The sequence below is a fragment of the Rattus norvegicus genome, chromosome 2 (genome assembly GCF_021556685.1).
Source record: "Rattus norvegicus strain SHRSP/BbbUtx chromosome 2, alternate assembly SHRSP_T2T, whole genome shotgun sequence".
Lineage (NCBI taxonomy): Eukaryota > Metazoa > Chordata > Mammalia > Rodentia > Muridae > Rattus > Rattus norvegicus.
Window position 1 is genome coordinate 141,419,955 of NC_141535.1, and position 25,939 is coordinate 141,445,893.

The following is a 25,939-nucleotide window of genomic DNA, read 5'->3' on the forward strand; positions in this document are numbered from 1 at the left end:
ATAAAAAGTAAAAAAAAAATAGTTGTAGTTCTTCTTAAAAGATTTCACCAGAAATACCTGAGAAATACGCTAACAAAAATACATAGGAAGATCCAAATACTGGTAAATAAAAGAGACTGGAATATAAATCTAACAAATGGCCTTAAAGTACCTGTAGGAGAAACTTGAAAATCTGTCTGTTCCTTGTATCTGAAAGGGCTGGAATGCTCAACTCTTGTCATTACAAAATATAACCACTAGGTGGAGGTAAAGAACTTACAGTTGGTGATGTAGCTGCTGAGAGCAAAGGTAAAATTCCTCCACAGGCAATGATGATGTTGTCTACCATTTGGGAAATGAGGTGAATTGTGTTATGTACAAAAATAATGTTCTCATTGCTGTTGACAAAATCCATTACAGACTTTGTAGAATGGCTGAAACAGAAAAACACGTTTATTTCCTTTGTGTAACTATAAGCTTACATATCTTATTCAACATAAAAATTGTAAAGTGAAGACAATTACAAAATATAGAAGTGCTAGACAAATTTAAAATGCAATTATTAGAAAAATACAACTCAAAATTCACGCATTTTATCAAAAAATATGTCTGCAAGGTGTGTGTGTGTGTGTGTGTGTGTGTGTGTGTGTCCACGTATATTAAACAAATACAATATTCGTGTTCTTTCTTGGTTTTTAGAAGAATAATCACTATACGCCAAGGTTGGCTTAGAACTCAGTATGCAGGTAGCCCAGGATAGTACTCCTCCATTTCACATTTCTGATTATTAATCGTGGCTCTGTGCATTTAAGTAAAACTAATTTGGCTGCATCTTGTTTCTTCTGTGTTAGGAGGCAGACCAGCTAACTGGGAGCCTGGGAAGAGGAGGTTCCAGCTGTGGTTCTAAGCACACCTTTTACCACCAGGAGGAAATATGAGGTGTGAAGTATTTCTGGCAGAAGCTCAAGAATTACTGAGAATGAAAAGGAAGACCACAGGGTGGGTCAGTAGCAGGATTTTTCATATAAAACACACACCGAAAGTGCCAAAGACATACGCTGCTTTATTGTGGACAGATGTTTTACTCTATACTAAAAATAATCTTTTTTAAAAAATTTGTATGTGCTTATGTTTGGAAACCCTCATGAACATCAATAAAGAGAGCAGAGACACAAAGAAAATTGGGCAAACCCCCTTTTCATCCCCCACATCAACATTCCCATCAGCAGCCATGGTGCCTTTCATGCTGTTGACTTTCCTTAGCCATCTCAGGTACAGAGCATGAACAGCAAACACCAGCAGTGAGTCTGTGCTAGCTTATGAACCAAGTGCTCAAGGCAAACGCAGAACCGCCTTGGCAGACATGCTAGCGGCTTCCACAGCAGCATGCCATCTCCCTCGCCACTCCCCGGGTTCTGTCTCATGCACTAGTGGGCCTCACCAGTGACTGAGTTATTAATCAGAAGTGGCCCACATAGCCTAGTCATTAGAAACCCACTTCTCTTTGGAGGGTGTTTTACATATGAAAGTACAAACTGATGGACAGTATGGGAGAAATTTCTTAAGGGCCTTCATTCAAGAGAAAAAGATGTTGGTGAAAAGAAAAAATAAGGCAGGGAGAAGAGAAAGGGTGAAGATGGAGGGAGAACAGGAGTCGGTCTGCCGTTTAATATGGACAACCTCACGTAGCCACCTTCAATCCTCAAGGAAAATAAGGAGAAGTAGGAGAAGCAGGGAAGACAGCTCCAGTCTGAGGGCGGATATAAATCAACATCCACTGCTTATCTATACATATAGGTCCCAAGGACAGACATGTTATAGGCTACTTTAACATTTTACCTTGGTACTGTTATCATATTGTTACCGAACAATAATATAGCTAATAGTATTGACTTTAACGAAAGATGCAATTACAGAAGTATAAACCACTACTCATCTTTCTTTTTTTGTGTAGTGTAAACAATGCCAGATTTTAAAATTCTGCCTTAATTCTCTTAAGTGGAATGAATTAGACTCATAAAAGTATATTTTATATAAATATTTGTCTATCAAAATTTAAATATTTAATTTTGTAAACAAATTTAATTTGTAAATTTTATTTGATGACATAAATTAGTTAGTTGATACAGTAAATAAAAACATTCATTTTCTTAGAATAGAGTTGGTTCAGTGGTAAAGAGCACTTTTTGTTCTTTCAAAAGATCTGGATTCAATTTTAATTCCCAACACACATATGGTGGCTCACAACTATCTGTAAGTCCCAGTCCCAAGAGATCCAAGTCTCTCCTCTGACCCCAGCAGGTACCAGGCCATACACTTGGTACACAGACTTACAAAGCAAAACACCCACACATGTAAAATAAACATTAAAATATATTCATTTTCTTAACTAAAGGTCATCGAAATGTAGAAAAACAAACAAACAAACAAAAAAAAAACAAACAAAACACGAGTTGTACCTTCTCCACACATGCACATCTGTCTCTAACGCAAATAGCAGGTCAGTGAGAAGCCGCTGGTGCATTGGAGACCACTTAAACTCAGGAATCCGAAACATGGTAGTCCGGGGGCCGGGACTGAACTGGCGCCGCTGCTCCTCAGTCATTGGCATTCCTCGGAATCCTAAATCAACTCTGAGATCTCGGTCTTGTTGGGTGGAAGACCGGCCCTGTACAGCCTAAATAAAGGGAAGTGGAGCACCAAAGAACTGTTAGAGTCAAACAACAGTGTGCATGACAGAGTGAGAAGGAGCGTACATGTGAGGCCTTTCAAACCCCTGCACAGAAATCCTGCCCATCTGAAGGCTCATCAGAAGTTGGACTTGTGGTTTGATACTGCACAATCTAGGCAAGGACATCAAAGGATGACACTAAAGTTCTTACTAAAAACCAGATCTTCTGTTCCTAGTCACCGGATCTTCATGCTAGCAAAAGATGCCCTCTGTGCAAGAAAGTACGGATGCAATAAGACAATAGATACATGTCATCAGTGAACTATAACTCAAAACACATGGTGGAAAGAAAGATTACTGAAGGGGAGTCAAATTAACTTCAAAGAGCATTTCATTCACAGTACTTCAATACAAAATAAATACACTGTACAACGTAAGAAAAGGAGCTGGGAAAATGCCTGCACATCCTCAACGAAAAACAGCCTAGTGATTCCTGTGTCCAGTAAGTGATGATCTGTTTTCCTTTATTTGAGATCTGTACCTTATTCAATACTCCTTCTCCATGCCAATTATCACTGTAGTGTAACAGGCACCAAAATGGAAACTGACAGTTAACAAACAAAATAAATGCAACCATTCCCACAGACAGAATACATCACCCAGTATTCTTCCTGGAGTACAAAGACAATAGTGAGTTCTTCCAGGCTTAGTCTTTCCAGTGTAGGAGGAATGGGAACATAAACTTAACTTCAATAGGATTAAAAAGGCAGGGACAGAGTCCACAGGGCTAACAAAACTCAAATCCTCAACTGTCAACATCACATTAACTCATAATCACAAAGTATCGCTTTAGTCTACAACTAAGTAATCATAACTCAAACTGTCCTAGAAGACAGTATTTACAGCTTTGCTACAGCAGCCAAAACCACAGCAATAACATTTGTCTAAGCGACAGGCAAATGTTAACAGGCCTAAGCAGCTTCCTTTTTAAAAATTAATTCTATCCCTGTATTTGTAAGAAAGCTCACTGGTAGTAATTCCAAATTTTCTCAGCTACGTTACCTGCCTCAGAGTGTACTGTGTATTGTGAATCTGAAAATCTAGCACAGTGCTGAGAGCACAGCGGTCGTTGATCGACAACAATCGCTTTCCTATCATTCACTCGTCTGTTCGGGCTGGATCTCTTCTGTTATCTCAGGAACGACACTGGCCTGGAGCACAAGGTTAGAATAGATCTCTCAAGTACAGAGGTGTAAATGTGGTCAGTCATGCACTGTAGGCATGGGTGAGACCTCAGCGGTCACATTTTAATTTACTATCATGTCTAGTATGACAGGAGGGTCTGGGGCCAGAGGTGGAGTAAAATTAGAGAAAGTGGCAGGATTGGGAATATAATTGACACTTGAATGTAATATATATATATATATATATATATATATATATATATATTTCTACATCACACGGACTTAGGTTTAGTCACTCGAAGGTCTGTTTTGCAGCTAACAGCTCAATGCCTATCTGATGCTTCTTGGTTTACGTCTAGAACTCCCAGAGGATAGCTTACTTGTGTTGTAGCAGTTGTCTGGATTTTTCGGATTTCCTTCCCTGATTCTTTGCCATCATCAGATCGCTCAGTGTCTGATATTATACTTCCTCCATCGATATTTGGTACAGTTTTGCTATTGGAAGACTCTGTTTCCAAAGTTGTGGCAGTCATTTCAGCATAGTCTAACCCCTTAGTTGATGATGCTAACTCTCGTTCAGAGACACTGCTCACTCCATCTGACGTCGTATGAATTCTGAAGTCTTTCTCTTCCATTATGCTTGATGTGCAAGTTAACTCTACACTCGCAGTCATGTGAGCAAGCAACCCAAGATCATCAGTGACACCAAGATGCACTTGGGTATCTTGAATATTTGGGATGATGTGATTGCTAGAAAGTTCTGGAAGTAATTTCTCTTCTTGTTTGGGTAGTTTATCGAAGAGAAAGGATGTGCTACTGTTTGGAAGTTCCTCCTTTTCATCTGCTAGTGTGATCAATGGGCCGTTGTCTTTCTCTTCATTTTTTTTAATGATACCCACACTTCCATGCACATTGTTCTGGAGTTTCTCAACAGCAGCACTATAAACATTATCCAACAAGGACTCTACCTCCACAAGGGCTCCATTCTCCCCACCCACCAGTGTCTCTGGTGACAAATCCATGTCATCAAGCTTTACTTCGGTGGCCTCCACTTTCTCTGCTTTTATGTCAACTAGAAGATCATGCACTTCGACATGCACTCCACTGCCGGGCCTATCAGAACCTCCAAGAATATCATCCGATACTTTGGTGGACATGAGCAGGTCTCGTGTATCTGTACTGACTGGGTAGTCTGTCTCACTCTCTGGGCTCTGGCTTTGGGAAAGGTCTTCTATCTCCCGGATTTCCATCCCTCCTTTTGCTCCTGCTGTCTGTGATGAAAGACCAGAGATGGTGCTCACATTCCCCTTCTTTCCCTTTTTAATGTTCTCCTCCTCTTGTCGTTGATACTCCTCATACATTTTGGCTAGGTATTCTTTGTGTGCTTCATAAGTCACCTACGAAATAAGAGAACACTGAAGTATCATATATATGCAAAGAAAAAGGCAAAAAATAAAAGCAATAAAATTACAATAATATAAGCAAAAATGGTATGAGGAATTTTAAGATGCAGTTTTATTAAATAATTTAATAAAAGACAGTTTTGTTATGTAATTGGAAACAATAATGAAATACAGTAACAGCTTGCTCCTTGACTTGTCTCTAACCACATGGGTAACTGCAATACAAGGGCCCCTTTGTATAGGTTAAGTATCCAGCCTTAACCAACTTTCTATGATCTGTAAACACTGTTTAGGCTTAAGACTAGTCAGATGATAATATTCAACATTAAAACTACTATTACTGTGACAGCTACTGCAGTATTTTGACCCATTCCAACCACTCCTGAAAGTCCCTCAGATGGACTTGCAAACATAAGACATTTATAAGGCACTGCATCCGTTTTAAACATACATATACATATACATATACAGCCCATATATATATACAGCCACCCAATTAGACAAGATGGATGAAGCAAAGAAGTGCAGACCGACAGGAGCCGGATGTAGATCGCTCCTGAGAGACACAGCCAGAATACAGCAAATACAGAGGCGAATGCCAGCAGCAAACCACTGAACTGAGAATAGGACCCCCGTTGAAGGAATCAGAGAAAGAACTGGAAGAGCTTGAAGGGGCTCGAGACCCCATATGTACAACAATGCCAAGCAACCAGAGCTTCCAGGGACTAAGCCACTACCTAAAGACTATACATGGACTGACCCTGGACTCTGACCTCATAGGTAGCAATGAATATCCTAGTAAGAGCACCAGTGGAAGGGGAAGCCCTGGATCCTGCTAAGACTGAACCCCCAGTGAACTAGACTGTTGGGGGGAGGGCGGCAATGGGGGGAGGGTTGGGAGGGGAATACCCATAAGGAAGGGGAGGGGGGAGGGGGATGTTTGCCCGGAAACCAAAGAATTATTATTAAGTATTAAATAAATTTAAAAAAAGAAAGATAAGTATTTTTGATTAAGAGTGATAGCTACACTTACATTTTGACAATGTAGTAAAGAATTATTCTGACCTAGTAAAGTGGTAGTAGCTTTTTCTCTTCTAAGGTCTGGGACCATACTGGCTCTGAGGTTTATAACTAGGTTCTAGTACTAAGAATCGTTTTCCTCCTGTTAAATGAGCCATAAGTCCAAATGGACAACTACTGGTCAATTAATAACAAGATATGGGTGTCATCGCTGAACCTTTAGGGATAGCTTGCCATGCTGGTCAGGGCTGTGAAGATGGCTCAGTAGTTAAGAGCACTTGTTTCACCTGCAGAGTATCTGAATTAACACTTACACAGTAGCTCAAAATTATCCATAACTCCAGTTCCAAGGGATCTGACACTCTCCTCTGACTTCCACAAAGAACTATTTCTCCTACCTAGGAGCCACATCCACAACCAGCCACACCTTCTCCCAATCAATGCCAGCAGCTAGAAAACAGGAGTTCCAAACATGAGCTTCTGGGAGACATTTCAGACCCAAACTCTAAAACGTACTCAATTCCTATCCCCAGTGTCTTGTCTGATGATTATAAGATTATTTATTTATGATGTATTTAAATCATATCACATGCTATGACTTTTGTGTAATTAGCTTCATTTTTATTGCCACGACTCACAAAAATTGAAGCAAGTAACCCTATTTCCAATAAAGAAAAACAAGGTGAGAAGAGAAGGTGTATGTGCTTTGATCAATGTTCCCAAGTCAGTAAAGAGGGTTGCGAAGCAAAAAAAAAAAAAAAAAAAAAAAAAACATAGACAGATGTCTGAATTAGAAACATCAGAATGTGTTCTGTGCAAAAATTTGCAATGTCTTTTTGTTATGTTAAAACTTATTAAAGCAATGAAAATGCAAGGTATGTATGATGTAAAATGTAAGACTACAACAAGCATAAATTCTTGTAAATATTTTTAGTACTAAAAAATCTTCCCTTATAGACACAAAAAATTAATTTGTATTGACTTGACTATTAACAAGGTGTTTTGGTTGACCTTTCTTTAAAGAGTGACATTACATGAAATCTGTTTCCTACAGAAAAATCTCCCCAATCATGGGGTTTGGCAACCTCTTGCCCATGGGTCATAATCTGCTTGCCATCTATTTTGATAAGTAAACATTTTTTGTAATACAACTCTGTTAACTGAAATACTTTCCCTCTCTGCTTTCACACTACACAAATGAGTTGAGTAGCTTCATCAGAGGCAGAGCAGAAAACCTAAAACGTGTATTATTTGGTCTTTAAAATCATTTTTCTAATTCCTGTTAAAAATAACTTCATGAGTGTGATGGTTTGTATATGCTTGGCCCAGGGAGTGGCACTAGCAGGAGGTGTGGCACTGTGGCCTGGGCTCTAAGACCCTCACTCTAGCTGCCTGGAAGTCAGTCTTCTGCTAGCAGCCTTCAGATGAAGATGCAGAACTCTCAGCTCCGCCTGCACCATGCCTGCCTGAACGTTGCCATGCTCCCGCCTTGATGATAATGGACTGAACCTCTGAACCTGTAAACCAGCCCCAATTAAATGCTATCCTTTTAAGGGTTGTCTTGGTCATGGTGTCTGTTTGTAGCAGTAAAACCCTAACTAAAACAATGAACTTTCTAAACCACAAAACCTAACTGCAACATAACCAAACAACCCAATTTTGTATGTTCATGTTTCTTCTGTGATGCTACAGAATCACAGTTTTGAATTACAGAACATAGCATGCACATACATGCACTACTTTCCTTGCCAAAGATAAATTCTATTTAACATGGAGAGAGAGAACTTAGAATTAAATGTTAAAACATGTTTTTGCAGTGGATTGAGTAAGAATGGTCCCTTTAAACACATATATTTGAATGGTCAGTCGCCCAGGAGTACTTGAGTAAGATAGAAAGGATCAAGAGGTGTGACCTTGATGGTGTAGATGTGGCCTTATTGAAGGAAGTGTGTCACTGTGAGAAGGCTTTGAGGTTTTAAAAGCCCACAGCCGGCTGGCCCATTGCTTACTGCCTATGGATCAGGATATAGCTCTCTCTCAGCTCCTTCTCCAGCACCTTGCTTGCCTGCTTGCCACCATGCTCCCCTCAATGATAATGAACTCAACTCTGAAACTGTAAGCAAGCCTCAAATTAAATGCTTTCTTTTGTAAGTGTTACCTTGGTCATGATGTATCTTCATAGCAACAGAACACTAACTACCACAACACAGTTAAAAATATTATTAAAGGTGTACACCTTTAATCCCAATGCTAGGAAGACAGAAGCAGAGTGGCCTTTGTGAATTGAGACCAGTCTCAAATGTTAGTGTACATAGCAAGTTCCAGGCCACCCAGAGCCAAATAGACACTGAATTAAAACAAATTATATATCTATCACTGTCACTGACACTAAGATGCCTTCCTCAATTACCTTGGGCGCCTTATTTTTTTTGAGACAGCATTTCTTACTGACTTGGGATACATGGTTTTGGCTAGAGTGACTGGCTGGCCTGAGAGCTCTTGAGATCTACCCATCTTGCTCTCCAACACAGAGGGTGAAGTGTGTGTAGCCATGATGGGGATCCAAATTCAAGTCCTTATGTTTTTATGAAAAGCACTTTATCTGCTCAGCCACACCCCTTTTGAATGTATTTATTATTCATTTTAGAAAGAAAGGAATATGGTTACTTCAAAAACATCTTTAAAAGTACAACTCAAGGGTTGGGGATTTAGCTCAGTGGTAGAGAGCTTGCCTAGCAAGCTCAAGGCCCTGGGTTTGGTCCTCAGCTCCGAAAAAAGAAAAGTACAATTCAGCTACTATTTCATGAAACATACTTCTAAAAATTAAGTATGGTTTAGTTAAAAAAAAACAACTGGCCCTCATGCCTGCTCTAAACATATATAGTAAAATTCCAAATTAAGAAGACATGAGATGACTCATTAGGGAAGGTGTTTGCCACCAAGTCTAAAGACCTGAGTTCAATCCCTGTAAACTATAAGTGTAAGGAGAGAACCAACTCCCAGAAATCATCTTCTGGCTTCCACAGACTCAGCATGTACATATGTGTACACACACACACACACCCGATCCCATCCAACCCCTCACACAGACACTTTAATTTTAAGAGTTATTAAAACAAAATTCCTAATTTACAAACTTCATTAGTTAACTGATCTTAAACCACCTTCAGGCTCTATAGTTTCACCAAACGGCAGAAAAAGTACCAAGTCAAAATCAGGGATAGAGGAATGAGCCATTACTGAGAATGTCCACCAGGTGGCACCAGACGACAGTTTATAGCCATTTACTCCCTTGCTGAAACTTCAATGACAGAACAGAATAGGTCCCTTTACCTTAGAATGGGCTATTGAGAGTGTATCCACCCAGACTCTCCAGCCTCCCCACTCATACTTTATTGCATGATACAAAAGAATCCGGAAAATGTTGTAGACCATCTCAGTAATCTTCTGTTCCTCAGAACTTTTTGGATTGATATAGCCAAGAGAAAACATCCAATCCTGCCACACGGAACACTGCAATAAGCATCTAAGAAGAAAAGAGAGCTCATTAAAAATACCAAATTGTAATTTACTACTTTAAAACTTAATTAAAACTATGAAAATATAACCTGACTACACTATTATTCTCTGCATTCTATAGTCTATAACCTCTATCAATTTCTTGCTTTATTAGAAAATTTGAATTATAAATCAAAATCACTTCCAACTCTCCTGGCCAGAGACAGTTTTTGTTTCTGAATTTTCTCAGCACTAATGCACTACTAATCTTCAAAATGCACTCAATTTGCTCTATAGGCACCACAGTGCTTTATACACAATACATAAAACTTGTTAGAAACTTAGGAAATGACCACAGACACAAATCCATGGACTCAGACTATACACCATGTCTGAGCTGAGGAAACTTAAATGCATGGCAGGAAAACACCGCTGAATGTGAGCAAACCCAACACACTGAGGATTAATGACACTGTTGCTGACAGATAGGTATGAGGGATAGTGACTACATGCTAAGTACAAAAGTGTTTATCTGTATATTCATATATATATTAGGACAACTAAATAAAAGCATATACAACTGATAAAATATGATGAAATAAATTAAATCTAAGAATCGCATTCCTTCTTAAGATGATTTAAGAGACCATAACTACATATTTGAATTTTATATTCAAAAGTGAATGAAAAATAAAGAACATAAAAAAAATTCAGCTAGGATAAAAATCAGACTGTTTACCTTCTATTTTCACGGCTATTACTGAAAAGTTTAATCATGTCAGATAAGAACAACCGACGAACTTCCATCAATTCTGCACTTGGTGTTGAATTCTTTAACAAGGTTGCCACCACCTTAAGAATCACTATACACAAACAAAATCTGAATTAAAACTTAAAAATATAACTAAGACACACCACATTCACTAATTTTAAACTCAATGCTTAGCTCTGACAGTAGAGTTGTAACTGTGATAAGATGGGGATCCCAGAAGGAATACAGTTAAGGAAAGGTCTGATTTAGTCCCACATGGCACCATATAACTACCACATAGCAGTGAAGAGTGGCATCTGCTTACTTGGGTTCTGAATTTTCACTGTAGAGTCTGGCTCTGGATGTGGTTTATGCACAACTTGAGTACAGACTTGCTCCGTCAGGATCTGAAAGATGAAGAATTTGAACTTTGTTTAGAGAAAAAAAAATCATCTACACAATATAGCTTTAGTAAAGAATCTGTCAAAGATTTTCAATAACTTTCTAAAAGTTATTGAACTCTCACAAAAGAACTTTCTAAAGTTACTTATGTACTTAAACTCTAAAGTCTATTTACCTCAAAATTTACTTATAAAGACAAAGGCCAGATACCTTATCTATAGAAGGAAAGAATAATTAGCTAATACTAAATTTGCTCGGTTTGAAATATGCTTTCACTATGCACTTTTAAGACAGCCCTGTTATGAATTATAAATATTTGATGTTTTGTTTTATGTTAACTTAAAAAAATCAGTAACTGTTAACAAACTTACGCCTCATACAGAAAAGAAATCTAAAATTTATGTTTCTAATTTTGACTAAAATGTAGGCTTAAAACCCTCAAGAAAAACCAGACATTTTGGTTATTGTCCATGCTTAGCACCAGGAGCTGACACGCATCAGGAGTCATTGTGTGACAGAATGGATAACTCAGTCATGTACAGATAGTGAATGTGTGTGGTTGCTCACGAAGTCTAGGTTTAACCATACTTGTCTCATTGTTACATCTAGCTACCTGTCTCTCTATATGCACAAAACGAGATAAACTCCACTTACAGCTAACATTAAACTCTCAATACTCTTTTAAAAAACAGTTCAGGGGCTGGGGATTTAGCTCAGTGGTAGAGCGCTTACCTAGGAAGCGCAAGGCCCTGGGTTCGGTTCCCAGCCCCGAAAAAAAGAACAACAACAACAACAAAAAAAAAAAAAACAGTTCAACACAAAATCAATACCATAAGAGAGGCAAAAAGAATCAGTGTTAGTTTTGAGACTGGCTATGCAGAGCAGTAAGGTAAAGCACACTGCAGAGAGTTAAGTGCAGATACAGGGATGATGACTTCTAAGGAAAAGAGACTTCCTTTGCTTTTTTTCTTGAACTCAACAGAGGGCAGAAAATTTACATAAATGAGATATATATACCAAAAATGTATAGAATTTAAATAGGACACTGGTCTATTATTACTTCAGTGATAAATACTGGGTAGAACCACCTGCACCCATTCCTTAACAATGAACAGTGGTAACGTAAACAGTGTCAGAATGCTTTCCTAACAGTGAACTCTAAACACGAATGGCTACATGAGCTGCCATGTGAAATAAAAAAAATCTCTTAGGATAATATATACCAAAAAACAGTGACTGGTTCATTCCTAAAAGGGGTTTCTATACCAATTTTCCCCAAAAGCCAAAAATATAAGACTCTAGATCATCGTTGTTATAAATATGATGATACTTGTGAGGAAAACACCAGGCCATGTTCCCCTATGATGAGAGTTTTCAAACTTTTCTCAAGCACAGAGAACAAGTTGCCTTTTACAGGAAACAGAATTTGCTGATTTTTCTGTCCTATCTAAAAGCTCTGGATCGTAATGGTGGGGCATATCCATAAACCTGCTATGAAGACTGCAGGGTTCCTGTGGGAAGCACTTTCACGACTGTAATGTACTCACAGATGAAAGGTTTATACAATATATTTAGGAAGTGACTTCAGCATTTGTTAAGAAGCAGTTGTGTGCCCACACACTGCTTCATGTTTGGAGGTGGGAACAGTTGTTAAGTGCAGCTACATTTCTAGCATCAATTTACTTAATTAATGTTCTGCAGACAGGCATAAATGCATGCCTCTATGAAGCAATAAAACATAGTAAACTGTCATTAAGAACCTATGTGAGATTTTAAGAGGGAAGGAAATAGTGTGCATAAAGAGGGAGAAATGGATATAGGTATAAACCTTTTCATGGCAGTTAGGATTCAGGGATCCCTGAATCTGCTACTGACTTTATATGAGGCATGTACAGAAGTGGATGGAGGAGCCCCATGAATTCTATATGCGTTCAACATTTTCAGTGAAGCCACATGTAACAGGTGGCAGTTGTGTTGGAAAGAGTAGGTAAAGACTGAACTCTATGCACAGAGGTAATTTTATAAATCTAGTGTTGAACAGATATACATAAAAGTGCAGTGTTAAACATTAAACTTCATTTTATTTCATAATTATTTTGTATTTCTTGTTTTATTGAAAGATGTTAGTCTAATGTTCCTTTGTGATTTATTGACTCCCACTGCTCACTGGAGATAGAATATCTTTGTCATTTTTGTTCTTGTTGTTTGATTTTAACAGATATAAGACATTTTCATTGCCTCATAACTTATCTGATGTTGACTAGAGCACTTGTACAGCAGTGTCAGGATTGTCATGAGGACAATTAAGCACACTGGCCATAAGAGAAAATCTATAGGTGGTTTTGTGAACCTGTTAAAAACCCCATGGCAAAGGAGTTCATGGGACTGAGGAGGTTATTTAATTTTGCTGATTAACAATTGACACCGCATCCAATTGCCCATTAAATTATGTTTGTATCCATAGACAATTACCACTCTCAGCTTTAAGTAGAGAAGTTCTTTCCGAAGAGTGATGGTAAATGCAGAGACTCCCTGATACTCAAGTGCTAAGAATAGGAGAGAGACAAGTGGTCAAACCTAAACAAGATACTGACAGCCTCCTCCCAAGCCTGAAGATGGGGGAAAGGGTGAGAAACTCTACCCTTAGAGAAATCATGAGCTTCCAACAACTATGAATGGCTGTACTTGGGCTGCAAACAGATGCATCAACAGCCAGGCAAGTACTCAAGGGGACGCTCACTAAGGAACTATTTCCTTCTGTGATGGTTTAAATAAGAGTGACTCCCACAAGCTCATATGTTTGAACACTTGGTCAGCAGTTGGTGAAACAGTGTGGGGAGAATTAGGTGTGGTTCTGTTAAAGTTGGTGTGTTACTGGAAATGGGCTTTGAAGTTTCAAAAACTCATGCCATTCCCAGTTAGCTGTTTACCTTCTACATGTGGATAAGTATGCTAGTTCTTAGCTACTGGTCCAGCACTATGCCCACCTTCCTGCCTGATGTCATGGGACACCATGATGACCATGGACTTACTATCTGAAACTGTAAGCCCCCAATAAACTTTCTTCTATAAGTTGCCTTAGTCATGGAACAGAAGCAGAAAACAGAAACAAAATAAACTAAGATACCTAGTGACAGATTCAGAGGGTGTGTGTGTGTGTGTGTGTGTGTGTGTGTGTGTGTGTGTGTGTGTCACTGCCATCAGTTATGCCCTACCACTGTGACTCCATCAGGCTCCAAAAGAAAATCCTAATACTGAGGTAACAAAGATGGCCCTCATAAAGCTAAATGGGCCACAAAATAAAAGCAAAGATCACAATCCTGGGAAAAGAACAGGTAAGTAAAGGCATTGAAAAGGAAGGGTGAGAAGAAATAGGGGGAAGGGGTAAACCAGAATGCATTATAAACATGTATGAAAATTGAAAGAGCTAAAGTAATGAAAAGAAACTTGGTAAAAAAGCCTGATTTTATAATTCAATAGTCACTGTTTCATATACAAATCATCTCAAATATAAAAGTTTTAAAGTCACATGAAATAATTTTTATTCTAATAGAACTTTTAGAATATTGACTTAAATATCATGATTAGTATAACTGATAAAATTCCATCATGAGGTTAGCTTGTTTGAAACACATGACAGAAGCTCCAAATGATGCAATCTTTAAACTGTGATGACCTAGAAACAGAAGCTCATTCAAACACAGCTGCACACTTCAACTTGCCTGTGGGCAGTGCTGAGTAAAGCCTAGGCGAACAGACTTGTACTGCTGAGTAGGATCAGGAGGGCAAACCAGCAGACATTCTTACTCACTTTCAGTGCACTCACATTAACTCCACCTTTATACATGACTTATTAATAACTTGGAGTCCTTCAAAAGTTATTCTATTCACTCAGTATACTGGAAACCATACATAGTGACTAACTGATTAGAGAGAGCAGATGTTTTCATTCCCACTTCAGATTCTAATAGTCAGGAACAGCTTGAATTTGTTTAGTAAGAACTTAAATACAGACCCAAACCTGAATACAAGGAGAAAAACCTAGACAGATGTTTGGTTGCTGTATTTACCAGTGGGCCACTCTATGGAAATCTGACAGAAATGCAAGTGTGCATATGAACATGGTATGTTCTAGTTTTAGGACCAGAGCCATCCATTTCCAAATTTAAATATTATGTTACATTACACCATTGTTTCCTTGTAAGGATTCACTAAATATACTGATCTTTGATTCTATTGTCAATAATAACTGAAAACAAGAAGAGGGACAGAAAGACACATAAAGTAAATGTTAAAAAGCGCAGATAAGACCCAATGCCATGGAGAAGAGAGCACACCAAGATATTCCATGACAAAACCAAATTTACACAATATCTTTCCACAAATTCAGCCGTACAAAGGATAATAGATGGAAACCTCCCACACAAGGAGAGAAACTACACCATACAGAAAGCAAGAATATAATTTCCTTGCAACGAAACCACAAGAGAGAAAAGCATACATAATTCTACCTTTAACAACGAAAATTACAGGAAGGGACAATCACTATTCCTTAATATCTCTTGACATCAACGGACTCGATTCCCCAATAAAAAGACATAGATTGGGAGGGGGAGGGGGATGTTTGCCCGGAAACCGGGAAAGGAAATAACACTCAAAATATATATAAGAAATACTCAAGTTAATAAATAAGAAAAAGACATAGATTAACAGACTGGATATGTAAAGAGGAACCAGCATTTTGCTGCATAAAGGAAACACACCTCAGAGACAAAGACAGACACTACCTCAGAGAAAATGGCTGGAAAACAATTCTCCAAGGAAAAACAAGAAACAAGTTTGAGTTGCCATTCTAATATCAAATAAAATTGACTTTCAACCAAAAGTCATTAAAAAAGACAAGGAAGGACACATCATATTCTTCAAAGAAGAAATCCACAAAGATGAACTATCAATCCTAAAAATTTATGCTCCAAATGCAAGGGCACCTATGTACATAAAAGAAATGTTACTAAAGCTCAAAGCACATATTGTACCGCACACAATATTAGTAGGAGATTTCAACACCACACTCTCATCACTGGACAGATCATAGAAACAGGAATTAAACAGAGACATAGAGAAACTAACAGAAGTTATGAGCCAAATGGATTTAACAGATATTTATAGAAGATTTCATCCTAAAACAAAGGGATATAACTTCTTCTCAGCACCTCATGGAACCTTGTCCAAAATTCACCATATAATTGGTCAGAAAACAGATCTCAACAGATATAGGAAGATAATAATAATCCCAAGCATCCTATCAGATGACCATACACTAAGACTGGTCTTCAATAACAACAATAATGACAGAAAGCCCACATATACACGGAAGTTGAACAATGTTCTACTCAATGACAACTTGGTCAAGGAAGAAATAAAGAAATTAAAGACTTCTTAGAATTTAATGAAAATGAAAATATATTCCCAAACTGATAGGACACAATGAAAGTGGTACTAAGAGGAAAGGTCATAGCTCTGGGTGCCTGCAAAAAGAAACAGGAGAGAGCATATGTCAGCAGCGTGACAGCACACCTAAAAGCTTTAGAACAAAAAGAAATAAATGAAGCCAAGAGGAGTAGAAGGCAGGAAATAATCAAACTCAGAGCTGAAATCAACCAAGTAGAAATGCAAAGGACTATACAAAGAATCAACAAAACCAGGAGCTGGTTCGTTGAGAAAATCAACAAGATAGATTAACCCTTAGCCAGACTAACCAGAGGCCACAGAGAGTGTGTCCAAATTAACAAAATCAGAAATGAAAAGGAAGACATAACAACAGAATCGGAGGAAATTCAAAAAATCATCAGATCCTACCAAAGCCTATATTCAACAAAATTGGAAAATCTAGAGGAAATGGACAATTTTCTAGACAGATACCAGGTACCAACGTTAATTCGGGAACAAATAAATCATTTAAATAACCCCATAACTCCTAAAGAAATAGAAGCAGTTATTAAAAGTCTCCCAACGAAAAAGTGCCCAGGACCAGATGGGTTCAGTGCAGAATTCTATCAGAACTTCAAAGAAGACTTCATACCAATATGGTCCAAACTATTCCACAAAATTGAAACGGACAGAGCACTACCAAATTCCTTCTATGAAGCCACAATTACTCTTATACCAAAACCACACAAAGACCCAACAAAGAAAGAGAACTTCAGACCAATTTCCCTTATGCATACTGATGCAAAAATACTCAATAAAATTCATGCAAACCAAATCCAAGAATACATCAAAACGATCATCCATCATGATCAAGTAGGCTTCATCCCAGGGATGCAGGGATGGTTTAATATATGAAAAATCCATCAATGTAATCCACTATATAAACAAACTCAAAGATAAGAACGACATGGTCATTTCATAGATGCTGAGAAAGCATTTGAAAATATTCTATACCCCTTCATGATAAAAGTCCTGGAAAGATCAGGAATTCAAGGTCCATATCTAAACATAGTAAAAGCCATACACAGCAAACCAGTAGCTAACATCAAACTAACTGGAGAGAAACTTGAAGCAATCTTACGAAAATCAGGGACTAGACAAGGCTGCCTACTCTTTCCCTACTTACTCAAGGGAGCAATCAGACAGTGAAAGGAGGTCAAAGGGATACAAATTGGAAGGGAAAAAAATCAAAATATCACTATTTGCAGATGATATGATCTCCTGTACTTAAGAGACCCCAAAAGTTCTACCAGAGAACTACTTAACCTGATAAACAACTTCAGAGAAGTGTCAGGGTATAAAATTAACTCAAAAAAAAATCAGTATCCTTCCTCTACTCAAAGGATAAACAGGCTGAGAAAGAAATTAAGGAAATGACACCCTTCACAATAGTCCCAAATAATATAATATACCTTGGTGTGACTTTAACTAAGCAAGTGAAAGAGCTGTATGGCAAGAATTAAAGTCTCTGAAGAAAGAAACTGAGGAAGATCTCAGAAGATGGAAAGATCTTCCATGCTCATGGATTGGCAGGATTAATATAGTAAAGATAATCATTTTGCCAAAAGCAATCTACAAATTCAATGCAATCCCCATCGAAATTCCTACTCAATTCTTTATAGAGATAGAAAGAGCAATTTGCAAATGCATTTGGAATAACAAAAAAACCAGGATAGCAAAAAATATTCTCAACAATAAAAGAACGTCTGGGGGAATCACCATCCCTGACCTCAAGCAGTATTACAGAACAATAGTCAGAAAAACTGTACGGTATTGGTACAGAGACAGGCAGATACATCAGTGGAAAGAATTGAAGACTCAGAAATGAACCCACACACCTGTAGACACTTGATCTTTGACAAAGGAGTTAAAACCATCCAATGGAAGAAAGAGAGCATTTTCAACAAATGGTGCTGGTTCAACTGGAGTTCATCATGTAGAAGAATGCAGATCGATCCATGCTTATCACCCTGTACAAAGTTTAAGTCCAAGTGGATCAAGGACCTCCACATCAAACCAGACACACTCAAATTAATAGAAGAAAAAGTGGGGAATAGTCTCGAACACAAGGACACTGGGGAAAATTTCTTGAACAAAACACCAACGGCTCATGCTCTAAAATCGAGAATCAACAAACGGGACCTCATAAAATTGCAAAGCTTTTGTAAAGCAAAACACACTGTCATTAGGACAAAACAGCAACCAAAAGATTGGCAAAAGATCTTTACCAATCCTACAACTGATAGAGAGCTAATATCCAAAATATACAAAAAACTCAAGAAGTTAGACTCCAGAGAGCCAAATAACCCTATTAAGAAATGGGGTACAGAGCTAAACAAAACATTCTCAGCGGAGGATTATCGAATGGCCAAAAAGCACCAAAAGAAATGTTCAACATCTTTAGTCATAATGGAAATGCACATCAAAACAACCCTGAGATTCCACCTCACACTAGTAAAAATGGCTAAGGTAAAAAGCTCAGGTGACAGCAGATGTTGGTGAGGATGTAGAGAAAGAGAAACACTCCTCCATTGTTGGTGGGATTGCCGACTGGTACAACCATTCTGGAAATCAGTCTGGAGGTTCCTCAGTAAATTGGACATTTAACTACCTGAGGATCCAGCTATACCTCTCTTGGGCATATACCCAAAAGATGCCCCAACATACAGCAAAGACACATGCTCCACTATGTTCATAGCAGGCTTATTTATAATAGCCAGAAGCTGGAAAGAACCCAGACGCCCTTCAACAGAGGAATGCATACAGAATATGTGGAACATCTACATAATGGAGTATTACTCAGCTATTAAAAATGATGACTTCATGAAATTCATAGGCAAATGGAATGAAGTAGAAAATATCATCCTGAGTGAGGTTACACAATCACAGAAAAACACACTTGGTATGCACTCACTGATAAGTGAATATTAGCCAAAAAGCTTGAATTACCTAAGATCCAATCCATAGACCACAGGAAGCTCATGAAGAAGGATAACCAAAATGTGGATGCTCCCACTCCTTCTTAAAAGGGGAAAAAATATCCATAGGCGAGGATATGGAAGCAAATTTTAGCGAAGCAACTCAAGGAACAGCCATTCAGAGCCTGCCCCACATGTGGCCCATATATATACAGCCACCAAAACTAGATAAGATTGATGAAGCTAAAAAATGCATGCTGAAAGGGACCAGATATAGATCTCTACTGAGAGACACATCCAGAGCATGTCCAATACAGAGGTCAATGCTCGCATCAAACCACTGAACTGAGAATAGGACCCCCTTGGGGGGAATTAGAGGAAGGATTGAAAGAGCTGAAGGGGCTTGCAACCCTCTAAGAACAACAATACCAACCAACCAGAGCTTCCAGAGACTAAACCACCACTCAAAGACTATACATGGACTGACCGAGGGCTCCAACTGCATATGTAGCAGAGAATAGCCTTGTTGGGGCACCAGGGGAAGGGGACGCCCTTGGTCCTGCCAAGGTTGGACCCCCACTGCAGGGGAATGTGGGGGGGGCAATAAGGGGGGTGTATAGGGAGTATACCCATATGGGGGAGGAGTAAGGGAGGGAATAGGGCTTATGGACAGGAAACCGGGAAGGGGAATAAAGTTTGAAATGTAAGTAAAGAAATATATCTAATACAAAATATAAAAAGAAAAAATGAAAGAAGAAAGTGAGGTAGTATAGGCTATTCATAAAAAAAAATGAGACCGATTTGGACAGTGAACAACAGAACACAGGTAAGTGCTAAATAAGTACACAAAAGGTTAAATAAAAAAAAAAACCCAGAGAAGCATCATAAGTCAAAGCAATAAATAGGTGAGAAGATGAAGACACAAACAAAATCCATCAATATCAGACATCAGATTCGACACTGCGCAAGGATCTGATTCAAAGGAGAACTTTCATGTTACAGATGGATGGCAAATTTGCTAATTTTTTCCTCTTAGGTGCTTGTTATCTACCTATTTCACGAGCATATGTTAGTATTATTTCCTGGAGCAAATTTTTTAATCTGTGAGTCTCTGTATGTCTGTTTTAAGAGGCAATAAAAGTATCAGTAACCATATGCTGGTTTTAAGACCTGACCTAACAAACACAGCATTCGCGAGGGATCATATTCTAAGAAGTACCCCGATGAAAGAAAGGTACTACTCTGATGAAATGCAGCATCAGACAGTATCTGAAAACACAAATGAGAATACAAAGATACTGCAGCACACTGCACAGTGCATTTCACTCAATGGGTTTTTATTCACCTCTGTATGTACATCTTAGAAACAGAAACCTCCATACATGGAAACTGGTAGTTGATAGAGCCTGGCAATCAAGCAATTTGTGGTATAACTGACAAAAGGTAGCATGTTAAATTCAGAAACAGTAAAACAGACAGACCAAGATCTTACCCACTTCTCCATCTGCCCATGACGTCAGGTGGGAAAAGATGGCGTAAAGCAGCAATCAGGATGTCACTGTGTGCAGTGTTACTAGGATATAGTCCATTTGAGATAGCTACCCACTGTTGCTTCTGAAAATCATATAACCCATGCACCCTACATACTTTGACTGTCTCATTACCAGAAATGAATACCTTTGCTACCTATAAATCAATATACTGTAATGAAAAGATATATCAGCAATATATATTATTAAACATTAAAAGGCCTGAGGGCTGTGTATATGACACTCTATAAAAGTTGCCTTGTGAAAGAGAATCTTATACTTTTGAGTAGTAATAGCGGCATAGGGGTATGTTTTATTTCATGTGTTTATAATGAATGCGTGTCAGCTTTCTTTATAAATCACAATGAGTAAACCAATGCTGTTTGATAACAGCAGAGAGGAGTTACTTTATTTTCTTACAGTAGTGCAAGGTCAGCAAAACTAGAATGATATGGGCGATGTTCTCATAATACCTACTGGCTAGGGTCCCAAGACTGCAAAGTCATTCAAGACTATATTTGCATACATTTAGATTCCCAGGCAATTCTACTTAAGGACACTGAACACATTCAAACTATTCCATTTGAGAACTGTCAAAAATCTGAAATGGAACCAAATATGGCCCATAGTTTACATGAAAAAGAGAATTATAACTTGCCTGATATTATTTTGAAATCTACAAAAATATCTGCAGTGACAATATATGTCTTTTCTATTTCTCAAAAGATGCTTTTCTCAGCTTAATAATTTGATGAACATTTTGGCATACCTACAGACAGTCTGCATGTAAGAGACACAAAGTCTTCCTGGTTAAATCAATAACAAAGAATCCACAATCCATTGTCTTTTAAAATTGTGAGTTTAAAAATAATGTTTTCCTATTTGGAAATGACAGAAACACACTATTATTTTTTTAAAAAAATAAAATTAAAGTAAGACTTATTAGTCAAGTGTCATGTGAATCACTGTTAAGTTACTGCAGTATGGTATACCAGGGAATAGTGCAAAGTCTGCTGCAGGGAGTGTCAAAACCTATCAGCATCCAGCCAGGAAAACTACACATGAACCCTGAAATTTACATCTCATCTAAATTTTACATTTCATATATTAGTTTGCTTCTGACTATCTTCAATACATACATCCTTAGTCATAAGGGAAATGCAAATCAAAACAACCCTGAGATTCCACCTCACACCAGTGAGAATGGCTAAGATCAAAAACTCATGTGACAATAGATGCTGGCGAGGATGTGGAGAAAGAGGAACACTCCTCCATTGTTGGTGGGATTGCAGACTGGTACAACCACTCTAGAAATCAGTCTGGAGGTTGCTCAGGAAATTGGACATTCCACTGCCTGAGAACACAGCTATACCTCTCCTGGGCATATACCCAAAAGATACATACAACATACTACAAGGACACATGCTCCACTATGTTCATAGCAGCCTTATTTATAATAGCCAGAAGCTGGAAAGAACCCAGAAGTCCTTCAACAGAGGAACCGATACAGAAAATGCTTTTCATCTACACAATGGAATACTACTCAGGAATCAAAAACAATGACTTTATGAAATTCATAGGCAAATGGATTAACTATAAAATATCATCCTGAGTGAGATAATCCAGTCACAGAAAAACACACATGGTATGCACTCACTGATAAGTGGACATTAGCCCCAAAACTCGAATCACCCAAGATAGAATACACAGACCACATGAAGCTCAAGAAGAAGGATGACCAAAATGTGGATGCTCCCACTCCTTCTTAAAAGGGGGAACAAAAATAATCATAGGAGGGGATATGGAGACAGAGTTTGGATCATAGACTGAAGGAATGGCCATTCAGAGCCTGCCCCACATGTGCCCCATATATATATATATATATACAGCCACCAAGACTAGATAAGATTGATGAAGCTAAGAAGGGCATGCTGACAGGAACTAGATATAGATCTCTCCTGAGAGACATAGCCAAAGCATGTCAAAGGTGAATGCTAGCAGCAAACCACTGAATTGAGAATGGGACCCCCGTTGGAGGAATTAGAGAAAGGATTGAAAGATCTGAAGGGGCTTGCAACCCGTAAGAACAACAATGCCAAACAACCAGAGCTCCCAGGGACAAAACCACTACCCAAATACTATACATGGACTGACCCATGGCTCTAGCTGCATATGTAGCAGAGGATGGCCTTGTTAGACACCAGTAGAAGGAGAAGCCTTGGTCCTACCAAGGTTGGACCCCCCGTGTAGGGGAATGTTGGGGGAGGGTTGGAAGGGGGAGTAGATAGGGAGGGGAACATCTTTATAGAAAAAGGAAAGGGGGATGAGATAAAGGGCTTATGTCCGGGAAAAGGAATAACATTTGAAATGTAAATTAAAAAATCCAATAAAAAAAGGCTAAGAAGAAAATATCTGAACAATTTTGTTTTCTGTAAGCATGAATCAAACTAAATTTGTACAAATAAAATACTACTTTAAATATTTTTTAAAAATGCTTTTATTATTGCTTTTGTAAGGCAGTATACATGCAGAGTACTTTGCGTGGCAATCTGAATGAGAATGGTTCCCATAAGCTAATATATTTGCTTTGCCCAGCTGGTAAATTGTTTGGGAAGGTTGGAAGGTATGGCCTTTTTGGGATACGTGTGTCCTTGTCAGATAAGGTGTGTCACTAGGGTAGGACACTGAAAGTTCAAAAGCCACCAGGCGGTGTTACCCTCTCTGCCTGCAATACTCTCAGCTACTGCTTTGGCATGCAGTCCTGCTCCTTACCATGATGACAATGGAGAAGCTCTCTGAAACTCTAGGCAAGTCTCCAATTAAATCCTTTCTTTAAAAAGAGTTGCCTTGGTCATGGTGTCTCTTCCCAATAGAATACTGATTAAGACACTTTCTTAGAAGGGCTGAGAATGGCTTATATTTAAATGATGAGATTTTAACACAATTCAAGATATCAGTTTTACGAATGGTTCTTGTTTACACTTTATCTCAGTGTCAACTCTATCTTAAGGTAGATAACTATTGTATAGTAGAAGGGGGAAAGAGAACAGGATGTGGGGGTAAAGCTAATATTCACAGTATGTGTGAATGTGTCTATGTGGGAAGACTATGAAACAAACAAGAAAACCTAGACTCAAAGAAAAGTCCTTAGACCAGCATAGGACACTACAAAACAATTACATGTGGCAGTGTTTTCAAAAGAAGGAAAATATAAGCTATGCGTTTGTCTTAGGGTTTCTTTTGTTGTAACAAAATCATGACCAAAAGCAACTTAGGGAAGAAAGGGTATATTTCATCTTATAATTGTTAGGTGACTCTCCATCTCTGAGGGAAGCCAGGAGGAATTCAAGGCAGGGACTGAAGGGAGGGACATGGAGGAAGGCTGCTTACTGGGTGCTCCACTGTATGCTCAGCCTGCTTAGGTTTTACACAGCCCAGGGCTGTAGCCAGACTTTGGCTACTTTGTGGGTTCTTCCTTCTTCCACCCTTTCCTACCCCTTTTCTTCCACCCTTTGAACCTCTTAGCTCTAAATAGAAAGAAAAAAGGATAGAAAGGAAAGAGAGCAATGCTATTGTTAGACTACTTACTGCTGATTAGGGTGTCAAATTCCTTGGGGTAAGTTTGAGCTTTGCTGTCAGGATATCTAATTTCTTCTTTTTTCTTCTTTGTGCATTACCACTTAACAAACCATGACCAGTAACAACCAGCAGCAACCAATCAACAACTGACCAACCAATAGCCCACCATGCCTCTCAGGAACCTAGCATTTACATACCCTCTGAAAACTCTCCAGAATTCCAAACATTCCACAGTCGCATAAACTATCTGCTCTTGCCAATATCATGCTTCTGCAACAGGCAAATTAGTCAGCTGCTGTGAACAATCTGAAATAGCCCCATATCCTACACCCGAGATTAAAACGAGAACATAGTCTTATAATATTTATGTGTATTTTTAAAGAAACTAAAATTCCCAAATTGTCAGTACACAGAACTACCTGCCCAGGGGTGACACTGATCACAGTGGCCTAGAAACTTCCTAGGAACTTACATACCAATCATTAATCAAGAGTGTTCCCACAGCACAATCTTAGGCCTTTTCTCAAAAAGATTCCATTTCCCCAGATATGTGTAGGTTTGTGACAAGTTGACAAAAGCCAACCAGCACCCTGTCCATCCTTATCTGTAGTGGCTAGGATGTTAACTGGTGTAAGAAGTGATGCCCATTACATAGAAAAGGAGTTCTAGCATATACACTAAGAATTTTCATCAGGTTGGTTTTTTTTTTCTACTTTACCTCATAAAGTGTGTTGTATGTAGTGACAGTCACAGTGTTTGTATGCAGCATCAGCCTTTCTCCAAGAAGAGTAAAGAGACTATGCGTATGCATAATTTCAACTTTTCGCCTGGAGAGAATGGAGATAAACACTATAACATTCAGTGGAGTCTATGATCACATGATTGCACTAAAAAAAACCTACACAGATACAGAATCATACAATTAATTGTTTTATCAATCTTTACAAAAAGAAGCAAAAGTTTATAACACAGCTATCTGCTAATATCCAACTTTGCTTAAAAAGTTCTCAAGAAATTTCTCCATACAATTAAAATATGAGATATATTCAAGTTATATAACCATATGTGATAATTGGGAGTTATTACTTCTAGATTCTAATAATTACCTAAAAGGTTTTTAGATTTACAACCCTAACACATGGAACACATAATTCCAAGTCTGTAATATGGTCTGTAACAAATCTTAACTTAAAAACAATCTAAAAGATGGTAAAGTGCCCATGTGCACTCAATATTGGAGTCATAGAGGAGTCCTCCAACCCAGCAGTGCTAGGTCTGCAGGTGCCCACAGGTCAGGATGGCTCTGCTCTATTTTCTTCCACGAACCTCAGTGTTTCCCTCATGTTCTGGTGTGAATGAAACATGGCCCCTGTAGGCTCTTCTATGCAAGCACTTGGTCCTTGCCTGACGTCACTGGTCCACAAGGCGACAGAGCTACCTCTGTCCCCGCCCTACAACACTGCAATCACACACATCCTCACGTTTGTGGGACAGGCGTGTTACTGACTGAGCCAC

The 25,939-nt window shown here is 38.5% G+C and overlaps 1 protein-coding gene across 11 annotated transcripts in view; it reads right to left on the reverse strand.

Annotated features, from left to right (window-relative positions):
- The window catches only part of Nbea (neurobeachin), a 576,469-nt gene that overhangs the window by 386,568 nt on the left and 163,962 nt on the right, over nucleotides 1-25,939 (reverse strand). For all 11 annotated transcript variants that reach the window (XR_015665447.1, NM_001427608.1, XM_087626792.1 and 8 more), the window contains 7 exon segments: nucleotides 25,143-25,251; nucleotides 10,832-10,913; nucleotides 10,495-10,618; nucleotides 9,591-9,783; nucleotides 4,215-5,231; nucleotides 2,439-2,656; nucleotides 260-413 (listed from right to left, as the gene is read on the reverse strand). Coding sequence is in view for 10 of the 11 variants with exons in the window: in NM_001427608.1 (NP_001414537.1) it covers nucleotides 260-413; nucleotides 2,439-2,656; nucleotides 4,215-5,231; nucleotides 9,591-9,783; nucleotides 10,495-10,618; nucleotides 10,832-10,913; nucleotides 25,143-25,251 (1,897 nt within the window). In the remaining variant the exon portion in view is untranslated.